At 39.1% G+C, this 20,861-nt stretch overlaps 1 protein-coding gene across 1 annotated transcript; it reads right to left on the reverse strand.

The window, feature by feature from the left end:
- Positions 1–10,126: 10,126 nt before the first annotated feature.
- Positions 10,127–14,039, reverse strand: ZBED11 (zinc finger BED-type containing 11). Its single transcript, XM_089499563.1, has 2 exons — positions 13,964–14,039; positions 10,127–11,412 (listed from the first exon to the last, which is right to left on the reverse strand). Exons 1-2 carry the CDS (start codon positions 14,037–14,039, stop codon positions 10,127–10,129), a joined length of 1,362 nt encoding a protein of 453 aa, XP_089355689.1.
- Positions 14,040–20,861: the final 6,822 nt, after the last annotated feature.

Genomic DNA, 20,861 nt, shown 5'->3' on the forward strand with positions numbered 1-20,861 from the left:
TGCTTTACTAGCCAAAACATGCCGTTACGGCCCCCTTAAAATATAGACAAGAATACTCAAAGATGAAAATTACGTAATAAAAAAAAGACAATCCTTACCTTTCGGTAAGCCAACTGTTTATACCGAGACGCAAAACTCCAGTCCTTGAGGGCTACAATTTTGGGTAATGCTAGGTTTTAATTTAAAGTTAAATACTTGCAAGGAATCCACAGAATTCCTGACCTGTTTGTGGCTGAGGACTGGAGTTGTGGAGTCCTGATGAACGACATGCACTTTAGAATAATGGTATATATTCGGCTGTTATTGTGGCGGTATTTCCATTATATTAGAATAACAGAGTTCCCACAATGTTCCCCATTAAATTTATGCTTAAATACAGAAAAAATATCAAAATGTGCCTTGTAAGAATATGGCTTTGCAACTATCTCTGACCTACAACACCCATGACTCTTAGCCTTCGACCAAACCGAGATTGAGAATCCCGTGTTGTATTTTCGGAGAGCTTCCTATGGGTTTATCCTTACCGCTGATTATTTTTTTCCGGCTCTTTTACATGTCTTCAAGGACGGAGCCGTGCGAGATGTGCTCCAGTACACTTTTGCTTGCCACCTGGAGACTTTAACGCAAATGAATGGCCGCCACGTCGTTTGGATTTTGGGTGGAGATTGCTCTGTATTGGCCCCAATCCCAAAGGCAAAAATTTACTTAGATTTCTGTTTAAACTGCACTTTTGCCATTACTTTGCTCATTATATATTATATTTTATATGCAATGATTTATATTCTTTGCGCTAGTTATTAAAGTACTCTCTGTAAGAGCTCATTAGACCCCCAAACTTGGTAAAAGTCTGCATTTTATTTTGTGTGACCGTGGATTAAATTAATTTTAGATTAATTACGGTAGTTCTGGTTAAAATATGTAAACCAAATAAGGTTTGCGGAAAGCAGACTTTTTTTTTCATGCCGAATGTTGTTTATTGAACTTACTATAATAATTTATATTGTATTTTTTTATTTTGTTCTTGTAAAGTGTTTCAAGCTGGGATTTTGTTTCAATGTCGCTATTCTATAAATGCGAATGTAACCGTCGCAAGGAAAGACTGCACTTTTTCGCTTTATTAAATTATTTGCCTTTTTTTGTACAGTTAAAAGTAAAGTGAATTGTTTATTGCGATATAAACTAAAGCATATTTTGCAAAGCGCCTCTTCGTCAGAGTGCTGTAACGTTTTGGTTTTCATAGGTTTAAAGAGATTTCAGGAGGTGTGGGGGGCATTATCCGACTTTGAGGGTAGCGGCCCGGTCCGACACATCGGCCATCAGTAAGGACCAAAGGACCTGGTTTTTGTGGAGGGGGGGGGACTTAATATTGCTTAAAAAATAAAAGCATAAAATTTGGCTGCTGTGTGGGGGTCTTGAGAAATCCTTCTGAAACCCTTGAAATAGATGCTTCTAAACTAGTAATTGTCATATCCTGTAATGTTACTCATAGAAGACCTTAGTAAGTCTTTCTTATAAGCTTGCAGGAGATTTTGTTGAATGTGTTTTTGATGGAAGCTTTTGCACTATGGAGGGTTTAGCCCATACTGTGAATGTATATATCGGGCGGCGCATGCTGCCTACATTGCACTTGTTTTCTTATTGCACTGCTTACTGTGTTTCGTGCATCATGCAAAGTCCTACTAGTATTTAGCTTAACTTAATTTTTTTTCATCTTTTTTTTTTTTGTTTTTGCATTTTGTTGCAGTTAACATTTTTTTCAGCCATATCTATATATATATATATATATATATATTTTTTTTTTTTGCCTGTTACATCTTTGTATGCTATAACATCTGACTGCAGTTTGGATATTTTGTTTTATACTTGAACGGTTGAATTTCCGCAAGTTTCACCAGTTCTCTCCCTCTGGTGGACAATATTGCACTAATTGATAAGGGAGGAAAGCCTAAAAAAAAAAGGGAAGCTTGCATTTCACCAATAAATGACCTCTAGTTTTGATGGTTGGGCTTCATCAAAGATGCTGTTCCATTAAGATATTAAATGGGTTTTTTTTTTTTTGCAAGTAGTCCTTAGCAGACCCCAACCTATCAGTGCCTGCTATTGTCACATGACACTTAAGCAGTCCCCAAAAATCTACGAAGACATGATGTTTCTAATGTCGCATCTAGTTATAAAATTGTTAATTTGGCATAGCAGTGGAACAGCATCTTTAAGTTAATGGCAATAAATGACATGTCCATTTTTTTTCTATGAAAGCTTTGCTGTTTATTGTGTTTAAATGGAATAGCAGCCGCATTGGCGTGCTGTTAAGAGGTTTAAAGGGGGTGATGATGGTCAAATACAGAGGAGCTGCAGTGGACTATATGTTCCACCTTGTTAAATAAAGTATCCACGGCATTAATAGGTCTCTACAGATGAGAAAGATAGTCTTCAGTGTCATTTAACTTGTGATATGCGATTGTTTCTGTGTTAATGTTGACCGTTTGTTCCATCAAACCTTGGATGAGCTAGTTTGTGGACTGTTTGCGGCTTTGCCCGCATGCCACCAGCTTGGTTTGTGGCACCATAGCCCTTGTCCTATCTCCTGAAGATTATATTGTTCTTAATGGGCACTTGTATCGTGTAAGCTAACCTTAAAATGTATTTCGATAGTCTCTCATCCCTTTATTGTACCCAAATTCTTGTAATTAAAAAAAAAAAAATAAAAATAAAAAAAAAAACCTGCCCGCAATTGGCTTGAATTTATACATAGTTTCCTACTGGCTTAAATAAAAAAAAATAAATAAAAAAAAATTCTATATATGTTGTCCTCAGTAATATGGATTTTGTTGATGGAGTAGGCGTGTTATTAAAATAAGCACTTAATATGTCAGCAGCATTAAGCTGGACGCATATGGATTTTCTCATATTTGTCTAATACGTCTTATTTAGAAATTATTTTTAAATTAGAATGCTTACTTAAAAGCCCTTTTTTGTTTTGAAGCTATGATATACATTTTTCTTTGGCATATTCAGCATTAAGATATTTAGTGTTGATACCTTTTGAATTTATTGTAGACTTAAACGTTAGAAAGAAACCTTGATTTAAGTAAACACTACTTTGCCGTATACACGTTTGTTTTTTTTTATTTCAAAGTTTGAGGAATGGTAGTGTTGTAAGTTTTAATATAAGCTGTCGCAATTGATATCTAATGCTTGTAATTTAAAGTTTTTGTTTTTTTTAACCGATTTATGGATTGTTACATATTAAAACGCTGCCTCTTTGGTGCACGTGTATAGCAAAACTCTGAAGTTGGTTTATAGCAAACTAGGACTAGAGTTGACAATCTTTGATTGAAACCTTGCCGTTATTCTTCGTGAAGGTATCTAGGCATTGGTTGATGGACTTGTGGAGGTCCCAATGTCCAATATTGGTCCTTTAATCCCAGTGACAATACTTACCTAATCTTGTGTAAGAGAACGTGATCCATCTGCCTAGGTATGCCTACCAAAAACAGGACTATATGTGTGAGGGGCTCCTCAAGACCACAATCGCCACAAGTGGAGTAAAATTAAATGCAGATGTGGTATAAAGTAAGTGTTTTCAGACAATCCGATCTACTTAGATTTAGGTTTTCATAAAAGCAATAACATAAGGCATGGAAATGTAATAAAGCAGTGCCTTCTTGCTTATTTCCAGAGAATGTCTTGGCATTATCTATACCAGCTTCTTGGTTGAAGATTGTCATCAAGTTCCTAACTTCACAGAGCCTCGGTCTAGGATCTGCATGATTAATTATCCCATTGTTACCTCTAGGTTGTTGATTGATAGGTTGAGGCATCCTATCCAGGAAGGGAACTTCAGGACAGGAAACTGGTTAGATGATGCTGGCTCTGCCACAGACTGCCAACAGACAGTCTCTGCTTTAATAAAGTGAATTTTTGAACTAAATATCTTGGGGGGGAAAAAACAGCCCTGGTTGACAACCAAAAGCTCAATCCGTAGATCTAATATAATTTGCTTATACTAAAAGCTGTTATGGGGACAGTTCCTCTTTAACAGGCGGGATCTTTCTCACAATATTCCTGAATCATTTCCACAACACTTATTGTTTAAGAAAACTAACTGAGGACCTCATCTCCCAAGGCGGTTGAGATGTGGTCTTCAACATACGGCCAGAGTTTGTGTATTCCTGACACCAACCTTTACACTATTTTAACACTGGTTGAAATATACTTTTATATAGGTGTTTGTAAACCACATCTTATCACTACATGTAGCTGACAATATGAGATGTTTTTGTAATGAATAGATATTATCCAGTTTAGGATTGCATTAAGCTTGCCTTTATTTGCATGATCATTGCTCTTCAGCAATATGTTCTCTTGAAACTTTGTCTACGGTGTAGCCTACTGTTTTGGATAATTAAAATGTTGTGATTTCTTCTGCCATGATCCTCAACGGGGCTATTATCAAGTTCCTAAAATATATTCTTCAAGCTTTGTTACGACTGTATAGTTCTCTGGATAAGGGACACCAACAAATAAAGCCATAGCAATTTGCAACCTGCGATCACAACACAATGGTCTTCCTTGTTAACGAGTGTAATGTAGCCATTGCAAGTAAGTAGTTGAGTTCTAAATGGCTTCCAACAGGACTTTAAGGACTGCCTCGTATAGGTAAATAACTAGATAATTCTCGTATAAACTGCTTGTTCCAAGGGGAGGAATTGAAATCATTCTTCTACAGAGTTTATACAATACAGTAAATGAGCTCCAGATCATAAGAGGACTTGTTTACAAAAGTAAAGTCGGATGTAAAGCACAGTATACCAGACAATCTTGATCAATAGTCCCTCGAATGAGTTGTTTGCACATTTATTACCCCTCATCTGTTTATTTCTCTTGTTCTGATTACCTCATGATGCTGTGCAGTTTTGATGTATCACCTTGTATTAAGCTACTGTATACAAGTAATATAAGTGGTATTGTAAAGTTTTGTTAAATAAACCAACTTGTTATTGGCACCTTATGTACTGTTTACATTTTCTTCTTAGAGTATTGGGTATTTTGCTAGTAATCTTTTTTGCCTGATATCATTTCACAGTCCAGTACACAAGATAAAACCATGGAATATTGATTACAGATTAATGTTACTAAATGTATGCGGACACCCCTGCTAATTGAGTGTTTCAGCTACACCCATTGTTAACAGGTGTATAAATTCAAGCACATAGACAGGTATTGGCAGTAGAATGCATCCATACTGAAAAGCAGAGTGACTTTAAACGTGGCGCTGTCATAGGATGCCACCTTTGCCATGAGTCAACTTCTCCAGTCCACCAAGTGCTATTATTGGAAGCATCTGGGAGTAACAGCGCAACCACCAAGCAGTAGACCTCACTCTCAGAGCAGGAAATCACTTGACCTCTATAGCATCACCCGGCAGACTAACTCGGGAAGCAACATCAGCACAAAGTAGCGTGATTGAGAAAACTGGGCTTGGCGGATGCCAGGAGAATGCTACTTAGTGTCTACTGTAAAGTTTGGTGGAGGAGGAATAATGGTCTGGGGCTGTTATTCAAGGTTTGGGCCCCTAAGTTTAAAAAAAACAAAAAACCATACAAAGGCATTTTAGACAAGTGTACGCTTCCCAAAACTACTGCTACAAAGTTGGAAGACCCTTTCTTGATCCAACACGACTGCCCCTGTGCACAAAGCATGGACCATAAAGATGTGGATTGACAGGTTTGATGTGGATACCCATGGTTTTGGGATGTCCCACAATCTCACGTGTGGCGATCAGGTCTAGACATACTTTTGGCCATATAGTGTGTTTGTGTATTAGTATATATCTAAGGTGGGTTAAAGTTAGTTCTCTCGGGCATTTGTTTACTTCCTCACTTCTCTATTTGTTATGAAGGGCCAATCGGCATGGGTCTCCATCAAGAAGGGTTCAGCTGGCCCTGCATTATGTATGACTCGGTAAGAAAGAAGGCCTCGATGTGATCTTGACGATTTAACCATACATTAAGTATACAGAAATAAGGGGGCATACAACCTAGAAGACAAACATTTCCGGGTTGCTGCTAGAATAATGATAGATACAGAAAACAAACCAAGAATTCAGTGCATACCCAGCATGAATATTGGTTAGAGAAGGCTTTAAATAGCTTGAGAGTCTCAAGTCTCAACAAAAATGCGTTTGTTTTTTTTTGTTTTAGTTTTCGATTCAGTGCATATGTTTTCTTCGAGGATCTTTGGGGATTTTATTAGAGAGAAAGCTCAAGGGAAAAGTTGTGAGGGTATATATAGTGAGCTTGCATCTCCTATATAAGTCGTTTGTAAATGTGCCGGGATCGCACGTACAAGGCATGAGTCAACTTAATTTGCTGAAAGAAAAAAAAAATTGTTCCGGAAAGCCAAACTAGGTAGCAAGCAATTTTGTTTTGTCATTTTCTGTACCGTATAAGAAATGTCCTATTTTGTGCTTTGTCTATGCGAGTATAAGCAATAAGAGAGAGAGAAAATATATCAATATAGTCAGTGCAGACGTTTCTGTTTTCTTGATCGCCTGTTTTAAATCATTCCGCTCTTGTTTAACAGGATCTTTAACATCAGGTTCGGACAGAGAAAAGCCGAGATGGAAAACGTGTCTAGTGCTGGAACCAGCCTCGTGCTTCTTGGTATCGTAGAGATGGAAGGTTTTAAGTATCTGTACTGTTCGCTCGCGCTTATCGTATACTTACTGATTCTGCTGTTAAGTTTTATGGTCGTCTTTGTGGTTTTGACGGAAGAAAGCCTCCACAAACCCATGTACATTCTTATATATAATCTGACTCTAAACGGAGTTTTCGGAAGCTCGTCGTTTTTCCCCAAGCTGATCGCTGATCTACTGACTTCATCTAAAGTCATCTCACGAGCTGGCTGCCTTATTCAAGCTCTTTGTCTCTCGGTTTTCATATTTTTTGAAGTGTTCACTTTTACAATCATGGCCTACGACCAATATTTGGCTGTGTGCCTCCCTCTGCAATATGTTATATTGATGACAACTGGGAAGACGGTCAAACTTATCGTAGGATCGTCCACGTTCTCTTTCACAGGGGTGTTGATAGCCATACTTTTGTCTGCCAGGCTCCCTCTTTGTGGGGTGGAAATCAGAAACATATTTTGCGATAACATGTCTGTTTTTATTTTATCCTGTCTAGATTCTACTGTTAACAACCTCTATGGAGGAATTGTCACTGTAGCATGCTTGATTTTCACTATGGGTATAATTGCTTATTCCTACCTACAAATATTTATTACGTGCTTTACATTAAACAATTATTCCTACAAAAAAGCAATATACACATTGGTGACCCACTTGCTCAACTTTTTAATCTTTATGGTGGGAGCCATTTTCATTTTTGTTAGGCTCAGAATTGGGAGCGATAATCTCCCTATTTTTGGACACATTATTCTGTCTGGAAGCGTTGCTGTTTTTCCTCCCCTTCTCAACCCTCTGATATATGGATTAAGGACCAATGTAATTAAAATCAAAATAATGAATCGATTGGAGAAATTGTGGTCACTTCGGTAACATGAGGTGCCAAGAACACTGGGAAATAAGAGTTTCCGGCAGCAGGACAAATGCGGCCGTACACTACATTTTTTTTTTCTCATGTATCGTGCAGCCGGGCATATCAAGCCACTGGCCATAGACTACAGCACCCCATGCGGCAGATTGGACAAGTGTGTATCTCTGTTAGCCAGATGGCCAGTCCAACCCTGTCCAGGATAACCTTATGCCTGTCCTAGGCATGATTCAATTTCCTTACTGCTTTAAGATCATGTTTGGAGATGGGGTACACCAGATTCGAATTCAAAACCTGTTTAAATTTTTTTTTAAAAATGCTTTTAATAAAAAAATTTATGAAAGGGTATTAAATAAAAAAGCTGTACATTGGTGGAACATGGATGAATTCAGATAAACAAAATTATGAAAAAAACCCCGAATATTAGAATGAATAATTCTTATACAAAATCAAATGTATAGAGGACTAAGAGGACGCAGATGCTTTAAACACATCACACATATATTCTGTTTTATAGTGGATATATACAATACATTCATTTATTATTAATTACTTATCTCTGTTCCTTTTTTTTTTCTTTTTTAAATGTAACCCATGCCTTTTGTCTGAATCTGCTCACAGTATTTAACCTCTTGATAACCAGGGATTATTTGTTATGTTTGTTTGTTAAATTATGATTCCCCTTTTAATGTTTAGTGTGACTATATATATATATATATATATATATATATATATATATGTAAATATACATATACACACACACACTTCCCAAGAGACTGTTTAAGTACAGGATCTGCATCTCCCTCTATAGCAGTATGTCTTAATGTGTTAATGTTGATAATTTTGTATATTGTTAATGTCATTGTTAATTTTGAAATCTTTCCTTATTGTAACAGGGCTATGAGATCTGTTAACATTCTATAAATACGGTACATTTCAAAAAACAAATAGAAACTGATTTAAAATAATAACATGGAGTACATTTGATTGCATTAAAATTTCAACAGCAAATTAATTAAATAAAAAAGGGATTTTGTCACAGGTTGACCTTGCCCTGGATTAACTAACCCACATTATAGCTGAAAGGGCACGATTGTCTCTTGATTAACGCAACAATTGTGAAACAAGGAAAAATGAAAGGTGCTGTTATGCCTACTCTGCTTAACATTTTAATAAATAGATTTAGAATCATCATTCCTAGCACAATTAATTGCCCAAGCCCCTAAGGCTATTTTTTTTTAGGAAACACCTAAATGGGCAGTCTAGTAACCCATACTGTTTATGCAATGGGTAAATTTGTAGATAGTAATGAAATAAATGCACTTATCGAAAGGAGACAATGTATTTCCGGAGTTGCAGCACAATTAGACTCTTAATTACCGTTTTGGAGATGCTCTGACCCAGTCGGCTCGCCATCACAATTTGGCCCTTGTCAAAGTCGCTCAGATCGGTAGTGTACCTAAATGGGGGCGGTCAGCCCCAGTTGCTACTCATCAGGGGGTGCCTGGTGGCTGCCTAACTCGGGCACTGTATGAGGAAACTCTTTACCCGTGATGAAAATCCCTGTTCCCCTCTCTCCTCTCCGGATATCCTTCCTTTCAAAGGTCTCAAAATATTTTGTGAACATACAGTAAGTGTATCACAGTGTTCTACAGCCCCAACAGTCCTACTAGTGTTTGGGTAAGAAAAGGTATGAGTAGAAAATGTATTTTATATATTAAATGCTGTAAACACAAATTTATATATTTTTTTTCATCACTTTGCACCTAAAAGTATTCTTGCCCATGGTGCAATTTGTTCTGAGACCAGCACTACCTCCAGAAATTCTAGGAGAATAGTATAAGGAATTTTTTCATACCTTTTAGTGGACCGGCATTCACAGAGCAAAACGAGGAGTTCCACCAAATTTCAAGACCGCGTAGAACCCCATTCCAACGTTCTTCAGAAGGGACCTCTAAGGTTTTGAAAGCATATGTGACTCCATACATTGCTCTATGAATATTGGTCCTCTAAAACAGTGGTTCTCAACCCGTGTATCCTCAAGACCCACATTTGTCTTTGGTCATTAAGTCGCGACCCAAAAATAAATTCATTTCGGAAACATTATATTTTATTCCATAAAACAACTTGTGCAGTATTCCACATATATATATATACAGTAAACAAACAAACAGATACTTTGCACAATGAATAATGCAGTAATCACAGCGCTAGTGGAAATTAATTGTACAATAATCACAGCGCTAGTAAAATGAAAGTGCCATTGAGGCAAAAACCCAATAAATAACTAAACAAACAGTCATTGAAACATATGAGGTAGAACTAATGGGAAAACTGGGGATGCTTTTTGCTTTTGAGGAGTGTCTCAAAGTCTGGGGTGATGGTAGACAAAGCAACCCTGAGGTCATGTTCAATGTCCATTCTGTTTCTATGCTTTATCTTTAACTGAACCAGAGTTGAGAAGCCACTCTCACAAAGATAAGTTGTGCTGAATGGTAGTAAAACTTTGATGGCATGGGTTGAGATGGAAGGTTATTCAGCCATAACATTACACCAAAACTGGGAGAGGGTTAGCTCAGTAAAAATTTTAGCATCTGATCGCATGAAAGCTCTACATGCTGACACTCTTCGTTGCTTGGCAACATGACGCTTTCCAAATCAATTCCAAACGGATCGCGTATCCAGCCGTCATCCCTGTGCTTCTCTGGGAAGTAGTCTTTAAAACGTTCCTGCAGCTTTGTGAGATGTGCTACTATAGTGTTCTTCAGTTCATTTCTGCATGTGGAGTCAAGGTGTGTAAGCTCATGACTAGCATTGGAGAACATATCAAATCTCTCTTTGGGAACATGACTTGTCCACATTGAGAGGAAGGCCGCGATTTCTGTTCTCAGTTCGTATAAACGTGAGAGAACTTTGCCCCTGGAAAGCCAGTGTACCTCCGCATGATACAGCACCTGTACATGTTCACTGCCCAGGTCTATGCACAGCTTCTCAAAACACCTGGCATGCTTGGCACTCCATTTAATGTAGTTCACCACTTTGACAGCATCTTTCAAAGTTTCGTGAAGCACTAGCACCATATCCTTGGCTGCTAATGCCTCCCTGTGCAAAAAATAATGGTTCCAAACCGCATTTGGTGCCTTTTCAAGAATTCTCTTCACCACCCCTGAGTGTTTTCCAGTCATCCAGGCTGCACCATCGGTTGTGATTCCAACACACATATCCCATATCAGGCACACCGAACTCAAGTATGAATCCAAAGTACTGAAAATGTCCTCTGCAGTAGTAGTGGTGGGAAGCTCTCTACTGCAGAGAAACTGCTCCTGAAAGTCTCCTTCCCACACATGCCTCACATAAACCAGTAAAATGGCATGGTCCACAACATCCGTGGATTCATCCAATTGTAATGAATAGTATTTGTTAGTGTTGATGCGAGCTGTGGTCTGTTGTTTTATGTCACCTGACATTTCTTGTATCCTCCTGCGTATCGTGTCATTGTATAGTGGAATTGTCTTGAATTTATCTGCAGATTGATCCAGAACCTCTCTGGCCATATCAATGGCGGCAGGTAAGGTAAGGTCTTCTGCAATAGTGTGGGCTTTTTTGCATTTTGCAATACGATGAGCTACGTGGTGAGACGCTCGGAGTGCCTGCTCTTGCTTTGAACAAGAAGATGTTAGGCACTTTTGTGATGCCCTCAGCTCTTGTAGCTTTCGTTGAAAATACTCAACAGGTTTTTCTGCAAAGGCCGGGTGTTTTGTGTCTAAATGGCGCTTTAGCTTTGATGGCTTAATGCTTTCGTTAGCCAATGTTTCGCTACACAAAACACACTGTGGTTTCTGTCCATCACATCTATCTTCAATATATATATTTTATATATTTAATATAATTTGTATCACATTTACATTTTAAGGCCATGTTGACTGAGGAGTGCTGCTTTAGGTGTACTTCAGCAAACTTAGATAAAATCCTGTAAGGTTCCAGTGAAGGATATCCAATTTACTCCTCCAGAGATGATGGTGTATTCTCCGTGCTGTGGTGGGGGACAGGGGTTGTATTGGGAGAATTGACTATGGGTGGGGATAGGGGCTGTAATGGAGAAACAGGGCTGTTGTGGTGGATAGGGGCTGTAGTGGGGGGACAGGGGTTGTGGTGGGGGGACAGGGGTTGTGGTGTGGGGGTAACTGGGGCTGTGTGGGGGTAACTGGGGCTGAGATGGTGCATAGGGGCTATGATGGGGAGTAGGGAACAGGGACTGTGCTGGGGGCAGGGACTGTGATGGTGGATAGGGGCTGTGGTAGGGGTAACTGGGGCTGCAGTGGGGGTAATAGGGGATTTGATGGGTTAACAGGGGCTGTGTCCTAGTGGGGGACAGAGGCAATAGGGACAGCAGAGCAGATTATATATATATATATATATATATACATAATTAGTACACTAAAAAAATATACTTACCTCAGAAAAGATGAGGGAGTGGAAAGGCTGTCCGCGGGCTGCAGCAGGAACAGGGGAGGAGCAATCAGAGAAAAACTTTATTCAGCTCCCACTAGGAGCAGACAGAGACCGCAAAGCAATCAAGCAACTTGCTTTGCGGTCGGCAAATAATACTAAAGTACATGCCGGGCCGGAGGCTGCCTGATAGCCCAGATTGTTGCGGCCGTGGTCATGACAACCTGCGGCTCGCGGATTGCCGCTAGAATGTGTAAGGCAGCCCCAGGAAAGTGAAATTTTCCCGGTATGCTGCCAGTCCGGCCCTGACCCTCCGCGACCCACTGAAGACCCAGGAGTTGAGAACCACTGCTCTAAAAGGTATCACTAACTTTTTTTGTGCTATCTTCCCTGGGAGCAGTGCAACAATGTCTATTTTTGTAGAGGGTCTACAATAAATTGCTTGTATTCAGGAAGTCAGCAAGGTCCAAACTTCAACAGACTTCTTCTGGAAACTATGATACCAGAACCTAATAGGGAGGGCTGGTTTTATTATCTCTTTAAATGTTGTATTTAAAGTCCTTTCTGTGTATAAATTTATATATATATATATCTATATATATAGATATATATATTTTTTTCCCCCTGATCTAGCATATGTTTTGCTAACATGAAATGACATGTGCTCACGGTATGTCCTTTGGGATTATACTGGAAAGAAACCAGTAGATTCCCACAGGTAGCAACATAATTTAGCAAAGGTATTTATAAGGAACCCAAACATCATACATAAATGAATCGGAAAGGACGTGAAGCCAGAGATATAGCGTGTGTATGTGTACGTGTGTGACAAAGCTCTTAGGACCTAGTCCTAGTCAACTTTTCTTGGGTAAGTTAAACGTGTTCCTCCTTATAGACTATTATAATATTATAGCGCCTTAGGTTTAGAAACGTAAACATATCTGATTTGATTTTTTTATTTACATTTTAAAGGGTTTAATCACAGAAACACCAACACCACCGTTTTTAACCCCTTCAGGGGTTTTCGTACCCCAAGTACCGGAGTCACATGTCGGTTCAGCCATTATTGCCTTTTCCTGTGAATAGTCTACCCATGTAAACTATATATATTGATATTTTAGGAAGAGCTAGAGCTTTCTTTTGATACCATAGTTAAATGATTAGCTGAAAATTTGCTATGAATAATTTAGTAAAAACTAGAGAAAAATAGAAAAGAAAAACAAATTTTTTTTCATATATTTTCTTCGCTCAATCCTCACAATATGAATTAGATTGACAGAATGTACACTCAAATGTATCAATTTGAGTATCCTGATTTTGGAAATACCTCAGTTATTTAGAATTTCTATACCTTTCCAGCAGTTATAGATATTATAAGGTGTACAAAACTGTTGAATACATTTAGGATGCTGGGTTTGTGACTCTAATTTTGAACACAGAACACTTGTGCCAAATGAGTCTGGGCAGACAGGGGGATCTAGGCGACTGTCCTTCCCCTCATATAACCTGACGGACACAGGATATCCTGTACGGCTTTCGCAAAGTTTATACAAACGGTCAAAGTGTGGGTGGCCGCTAGAGGGGCACTGGGTATTATCACTAAAATGAAGGAAATGAAGAAGATTAAAATATCTGGCCTGGTCATAATACAGGAGATAAAGGGGGGGGTCGCTAAAATGAGCTCTGTGCTCTAATAGGAGCATATGGTGTTTTTGGTTTATCATTAGGGTGAAGGCCCAAAATGTCCTAATCTCATAGGGGGTCAGCGGCGTGCCAGTCTTGACATCTGCTCCATTGGTTGGTTGCAGGCACTGGGAAGCATAGATGTTACTTTGAACAAAATTAATTGGCTCGCTGACATCAATAACAGGTGATGCCGGGAGTGGTAATAAATGGGGAGGATTCAGGGTCCAGCATAATTTGGGGTACCCAAAATTGGTCAGGGACAGGTTCCATACCCCTTATTCCAGGAGGTAGAACCTGGGCATCACCATCATCTGACGACTCAGATATTGGCTCAATATCTAACGCCATCAGAGTGTCTTTGTCAGAGACAGAATAGTATGCAATTCTTCTGCGCTGTACAAGTCTTTCATTTTAAATTATCAAAAAAATATATTTTTTTCTCTCTCCCTAACCTACACTTCCTAACCAATTCCCTCTAGCCACCCCCAACACTACCATAACAAAGATTAAGGGGAGGACGATGGAAGAGTTAAAGAGAATAGGGGTGAAACAGTATGAAAGGGTATACCAGCTCTTGTGATCCCTTTTGTATGGTACAGAAGGGGTTAAGAAGCATTTTTAGTTTCTTCATCAATAACCACCTTAATTAAGCGTTTAAAGATAGAATATAGAATTTCTCATTTCAGAATTGTTATTAGGAGGCGTTCGGATAGCCAACAGTAGCGTAATGTAGTAATGTTCTAAAGTGAGTATAGAAACATCTAAATGCTTAAACGAATTTAAACTTCATGAATTAAGTTTATTTCAGAAACGTTAGACCAAGAGGTCATAATCTAAAAGGTTTAGATGTAATGGGGTGAATAAATGGAACAGCCTTCCAATAGAAGTGGTAGAGACTATTACAGTAAGGGAGTTTAAACACGCATGGGATAGGCATAAAGCTATCCTGAATCCAAGACAAGACGAAGGACCGATTAAAGGTCTTTACAGCAGAAAAAAAATGGGCAGAATAGATGGGCCAGATGATTCTTTTCTGCCATCAAATTCTGTGTTTCTATGTTTTGTATATAAAAATAAATACGTTTGACTTAATGTTTATTTAACAGAACATCAGGACTGAAAGAACGATCGAAGGATGGAAAATGGTTCCAGTGTCGGCACAAGCCTTGTCCTTCTTGGTATCTATGAGATGGAAGAATTGAAATACCTCTACTCTGTGTTCTTTCTTTCCCTCTATTTATCAATAACAATACTGAGTTTGATGATCGTGTTTGTGATTTTGACCGAAGAAAGCCTTCATGGACCCATGTACATCCTCATCTGTAATCTCACCCTCAACGGGATTTTCGGAACCTCATCTTTTTTCCCCAGACTGATTTATGATCTTTTCAGTTCATCTAAAACAATCTCCTATTATGGTTGCATTACCCAAATTTACTGCATTGTGACTTTCACCTATTTTGAAATTTGCACTTTTACAATCATGGCATATGACAGATACTTGGCTGTGTGTCACCCATTACAATACGTCATCTTGATGACCAACGAGAAGACCCTGAAGCTCATCTTAGGGACCTTGGCCACCACATTAATAGCCGTGTTCATAGCTGTGCTTCTAACGAGTAGGCTACCTCTTTGTGGGACACAGATCAAAAATGTATTTTGTGATAATATGTCTATCGTAATTCTTTCTTGTGTAGATTCCACAGCAATGAATCTCTATGGAACCATTTCCGCTACGAGCTTCTTACTTGTTACCTCATTAGTAATCGCTTATACATATTTTAGGATCTTTTTGGTCTGCATTAATCTCTCCAAAGATGGCCATAACAAAGCTATTCATGTTTTGGTAACACATTTACTTAACTTTAGTATTTTTTTAATAGGATTACTATTATCGTTTCTTCGGTATAGACTAAATAGCGCCAACTTGCCACTTTCTCTGCACGTTCTGCTCTCGATAACCAGATTTGTGTACCCACCTCTTTTGAACCCTCTAATTTATGGGTTACGGACAAAACCACTGAAAATTAAAATTGTTTATCATTTGTCAAAGATAAGTATGGGAAGAAACATATAAACAAAATTACTAACATTACATTTTTTTGGGTGGAAAAAAAATCACATTGGGCTGCCAAATCTAGACCCTTCATCGCCTTCATTGTTGCTCATGATCATGGTTTGTTAACAACTTAACTATTTAAATTCCATTTTTAATATGTTTTTTCCCCTAGAATTTCTGCCTGTATACCATATCCTCATAGCTCCAGTTGATCTTTGAGTTTGAGTGTATTTTTATCTTTGCTTTCCATGTTATTTTAAATACATATATTTTTTAACATAAGAACTTTTTATCCAGGCTACCTGCAAGCATATAGGGTATTAACGCTTTGAATGCCAAGGGGATTCTGGATAGCGCAACAAGATTGCAAACACAGATGTATACAACACTAGTCTACAGAAATTAATTGTAGAGCTAAAGCCTACATAGAAGCAATTTCCAATTGTGCCTCAAAAAGGCGAAAAAATACTCACTGACAAAAGGTGTCTGATCCCTCAATAGATTAACAAGCTATAGCTATGCCCCTATAGCCTGGTATATCCCTGTGTATTATTATTTGCTAAATAACTGTCTAGTTAATATTTAAAAAAGAAAAAGGCTCCAGGCACTCAAGGGTTCCACTCAGGCAGGTTTATTGAAGGAGAAGGACAACAACGTTTCGACCTCACGATGAGGTCTATATCAAGTAGGATAAAGACTTCATCATGAGGTCGAAACGTTGTTGTCCTTCTCCTTCAATAAACCTGCCTGAGTGGAACCCTTGAGTGCCTGGAGCCTTTTTCTATTTTGATTTACTGGGGAGCTGACCCTTCCTGGCACAGCTAAGCACCTGAGTTCCTGTGGTGTGTGTGCAGATTCCTGATTCTGGTGACTAGTTAATATTTAAAGGCATCTATTGGATCTGATAGGACAGCCTCTGCAGGGAGTGGATTCCACATCTTTACTGCTCTTACTGTAAAGAACCCTTTTCACAGCTTTCAGTGAAAATTCAATTCTTTAAGTCTTAGAGGACATTTATTGGCACAGTGCTGTTAATGAACAGGTCATCAGTGAGCAAATGGTATATATTTGTAAAATGATATCATATCCCTTCTAAGATGCCTTTTTAAATTATTAGTATTGTTTTATATAGCACCATCATATTAAGTAGTGCTGTACAATGGGTAGACAGGACATAACAAGTAGTTTATAACATAACAATTTGACTTACAGATACAATTTGACTTACAGAGCTTACAAACTATCGAAAACAAATGTAACTTCTCTTGCCTTTTATTATAACTATATATGTATATAACTATACGTATATATAACTATATAACTTATACGTTCTGTTGCTTTTATTTACTTTGTAGCCCATGTATAATGTCCTTTTATAAGAACAGCTGCCCAGATACAGGGTCTTACCCTTGATTTATACAGAAGACTCCAGTGAGTCAATACCTCGTTTTATATATGCCAAAATCTTACCGGCCCTTACTGGAGCTGCCTGACATTGAACTTTTGCCAAGTTTATTGTCTGCACTTGGGTTTTGATCCCTTTCTGAATATTTGTACCACTTATTGTTCACACCAATGCCAATCTTTTCGCACCATGCCAGACAGAAGAAAATCCCAGACAATCAAAAGCAAACAGTCTGGCAATTTCTTGAGCAAAATGGTGCAATGGGTATCTGGTCTAGTATGACCATCTTGGATGGCAGGCATGGAGTTAAAAAGAAAAAAAAAAAAGATGCGAGGAAAGGGAGCCCCTCAGATGTAAAGGTGGGTTAATCTGGCTTAGCTCATGCGCTGCTTCTTAAACTGGGTCTAGGAACAGGTGCCTCTTTTTGGCGTACCGACCATCATGAGCTCTGCACACCTCAGATCATGTCTGTCTTCTTTACATCTGTCTTTTCTGTTTCTGTCCTGGTGTGCGTGTCTGGTAGTTGGTGTGGCAGAGCCTACCCTGTTGTGTATGGGTGTCAGTGTGGTACAGCCTGCCCTGGTGTGTGTGTGTGTGTCGGTCTGGGTGTTGGTGTGTCAGAGCCTGTCCTGGTGTGTGTGTGTGTTGGGTAGTTGGTGTGGCAGAGCCTGTTCTGGTGTGTGTGTGTTTGGGTGTTGGTGTGGCAGAGCCTGCCCTGGTATGTGTGTGTTTGGGTGTCAGTGTGGTAGAGCCAGTCCTGGTGTGTGTGTGTGTGTGTGTGTGTGTGTGTGTCTGGGTGTCGGTGTGGCAGAGCCTGTCCTGGTGTGTGTTTGGTCATCTGTTTCCTGGCACATAATTTATAGTAGGAACTATTTTATTTTTACTTATCCAGAGATAAAACGCCCTCCTGAATTAGTAGTGACTTCAGGGGACAAAACTTTGAAGGCCCAGAAATAATTTAGTGGAAAAGTTAAGGTATTGTGTTATTTACTCTATAATATTTATTTCAAGGATTAGTCGCACTAAATTGTGGCTTCAGGCTTCCCATGTTGAAGTATTATGTTAGTCCAATAACAAACGTATCATTCCATAGCACATTACTTTTGGGAATATATAATATATATATATAAATGTAACCCTGGTATCTATATACCTCCAGTTACCATAGATACAGACTTCCAGGGCAGAGAGTGATCACTGGAGCACTGGGCATGACTTGGGGCCAATAGGAAGTGAAGCCCTTCCCCCAGCCTGCTTAGGGAGTGTGGGGAGAAAGACTGAAGGTGGCTGCAGCTGGGTAAAAGGTGGGATGACTTGGTCTCTGCAGAAAAGCACCCCAAGAGATATCTGTACCTTCCCTGCTGCTGAGGATCCCACAAGTCTCTGCTATAAGGAGCTGATTGATTCCTGTGTCAGGCTGCCAGGTGTCTGAAGGCAAATGTGCCGCAGTGAGCTTGCCATGTGGTTCCAGTTGGATTACAGTATACAGCTAAAGGCCTACAACTATGGAATAAGAAGCTAAGGGTCTTCTATGTGCACCAACGTTACCCCAGGGGAATGACAAATATACAAGGTTGGGTTCCTAATTATTTGGGGAGGCAGGTGATTTGGACTGGGCTTGATTTAGCTATGTTTTGTTTGCTGTATACCTGTTGATATTATTGAAATGTTCTTGGTTCCTTATCTAAACTAATACACGAGTACATTTGTTTGACAACTTTACATTATAGTGGCTGTTTCTTTGTTTGAGTTATATATGTGTCCAAGTACACTACACTCTAATTGGAGTAATTACTAGGTGGAGGCACTAGTAATATTAACCCCTAACTCTCCACTATGCAGAGGCCAGGATCTCCTGTAGGCGCCAGCTAGGATGTACACACCATGAGGGATGTCAGGCCCAAAGTAAAAAGTGGTACATATACCCTATTTGCTCGATTATAAGTTGACCCTGATTATAAGACGACCCCCCAAAATCTGAATATTAATTTAAGAAAAAAAGAAAAAGCCTGAATATAAGACAACCCTATAGGAAAAAAGTTTTAGCAGCAAATGTTAATTCATGTAAACTATTTTTTTTAAATAAAAGCTATGATTGAGAAAAATATTTTGTTTTTATTTCCTTTTATTTTCCAACCTGCCCCCCCCCAGTTATGCACATCTGCCCCCTGGCTTGCCACCCTGCCCCAGAAATGCCTTATACCGCCTATATGTCACTGTGCCCCATGATATGCCTTTTGACCCCCTATGTGCCACTCTGCCTCCAGAAATGCCTTATACCCCTATATGCCACTCTGGCATTTAGGGGGTTAAAAGGCATTTTATGGGGCATAGTGGCATATAGGGAGGTAAAAGGCAGTTCAGGAGGCAGAGTGGCGTATAGAGGGTTAAAAGGCATTTCTGGAGGCAGAGTGGCATTAAGAGGGATAAAAGGCATTTCATAGAGCACTCTGCCTACAGAAATGCCTTATGCCCCCCCCCCAAAAAAACTTACCGGTGCTTTTGATTCCCCGGTATGTACTAGTCGGGGTAGCAGGTAGACGTCTACCTGATTCACCGCACCGGAACTCTCCTCACTGACAGCCGGAGAAGGTCTGCGCGATGGACGCAGACAACCCCCGCTGCTAACCGTACCTCCTTCCGGCTGCAGTGGAAGTTGTCTACGCGAATCGCGTAGACGTCTACCCGCTGCCCCGACTACACACCGGGAGTCAGAAGCACAGGTAAGTTTTGGGGGGGCATAAGACAGGAGGATCCAGGACCCCTGCAGGCGATCTGGATCTTAGTCTCATAGTCAGACCTATTTGAGGTCTGATTATAAGATGACCCCGATTATAAGACCATGGGTCTTTTTCAGAGCATTTGCTCTGAAAAAAGCCTCGTCTTATAATCGAGCAAATGTCTGTAGATGAGTGTTTAATAATACTTCTACTACCCCTATATATATATATATATATATATATATATATATGTTTTTTTCAGTGGTATGATTTAACGGTGGAAATTATTAATGCCCCCCCCCCAGTTTTGATTGTGGTATCTTATGTGCCCCTCTATAAATAGTTTCTAGAGTCGCCACTGGCTCATGCTACGTCCATCGTTAGGTCGAGCCTTGTAGGCTTATTTATTTAGTGAACCGGTTAATCTTGTGATGAGAATGAACCAAACTCCTTTGAGATTTTACTGGAAAGAAACCAGTAGATTCCCACAGGTAGCAACATAACTTAGCAAAGGTATTTAAAAGGAACCCAAACATCATACATAAATAAATCGGAAAAGACGTGAAGCCAGAGGTATAGCGTGTGTATGGGTTTGTGCGTGTGACAAAGCTTTAGGACCTAGTCCTAGCCAACTTTTCTTGTGTAAGTTAAATGTGTTCCTCCTTATAGACAATTATAGTATTCTAGAGCCTTAGGTTTAGAAACTTAAACATATCTGATTTCATTTTGCTTTTTATCTTAAAGGGTTTAAACACTAACACCACTGCTTTTATATATGTATAATGTCCTTTTATAAGGAACCCAAACAGCTGCCCAGATACGGGGTCAATGTAAACTATATATATTGATATTTTAGGAAGAGCTAGAGCTGTCTTTTGATACCATAGTTAAATGATTATCTGAAAATTTACTATGAATAATTTAGTAAAAAATGTTTTCATGTATTTTCTTCTCTCAATCCTCACAATATGAATAACATTGAC

Source organism: Sceloporus occidentalis, unplaced genomic scaffold (assembly GCF_023333645.1).
Source record: "Sceloporus occidentalis isolate IW3139 unplaced genomic scaffold, rSceOcc1.0.p SCAF_137, whole genome shotgun sequence".
Classification (NCBI taxonomy): Eukaryota; Metazoa; Chordata; class Lepidosauria; order Squamata; family Phrynosomatidae; genus Sceloporus; species Sceloporus occidentalis.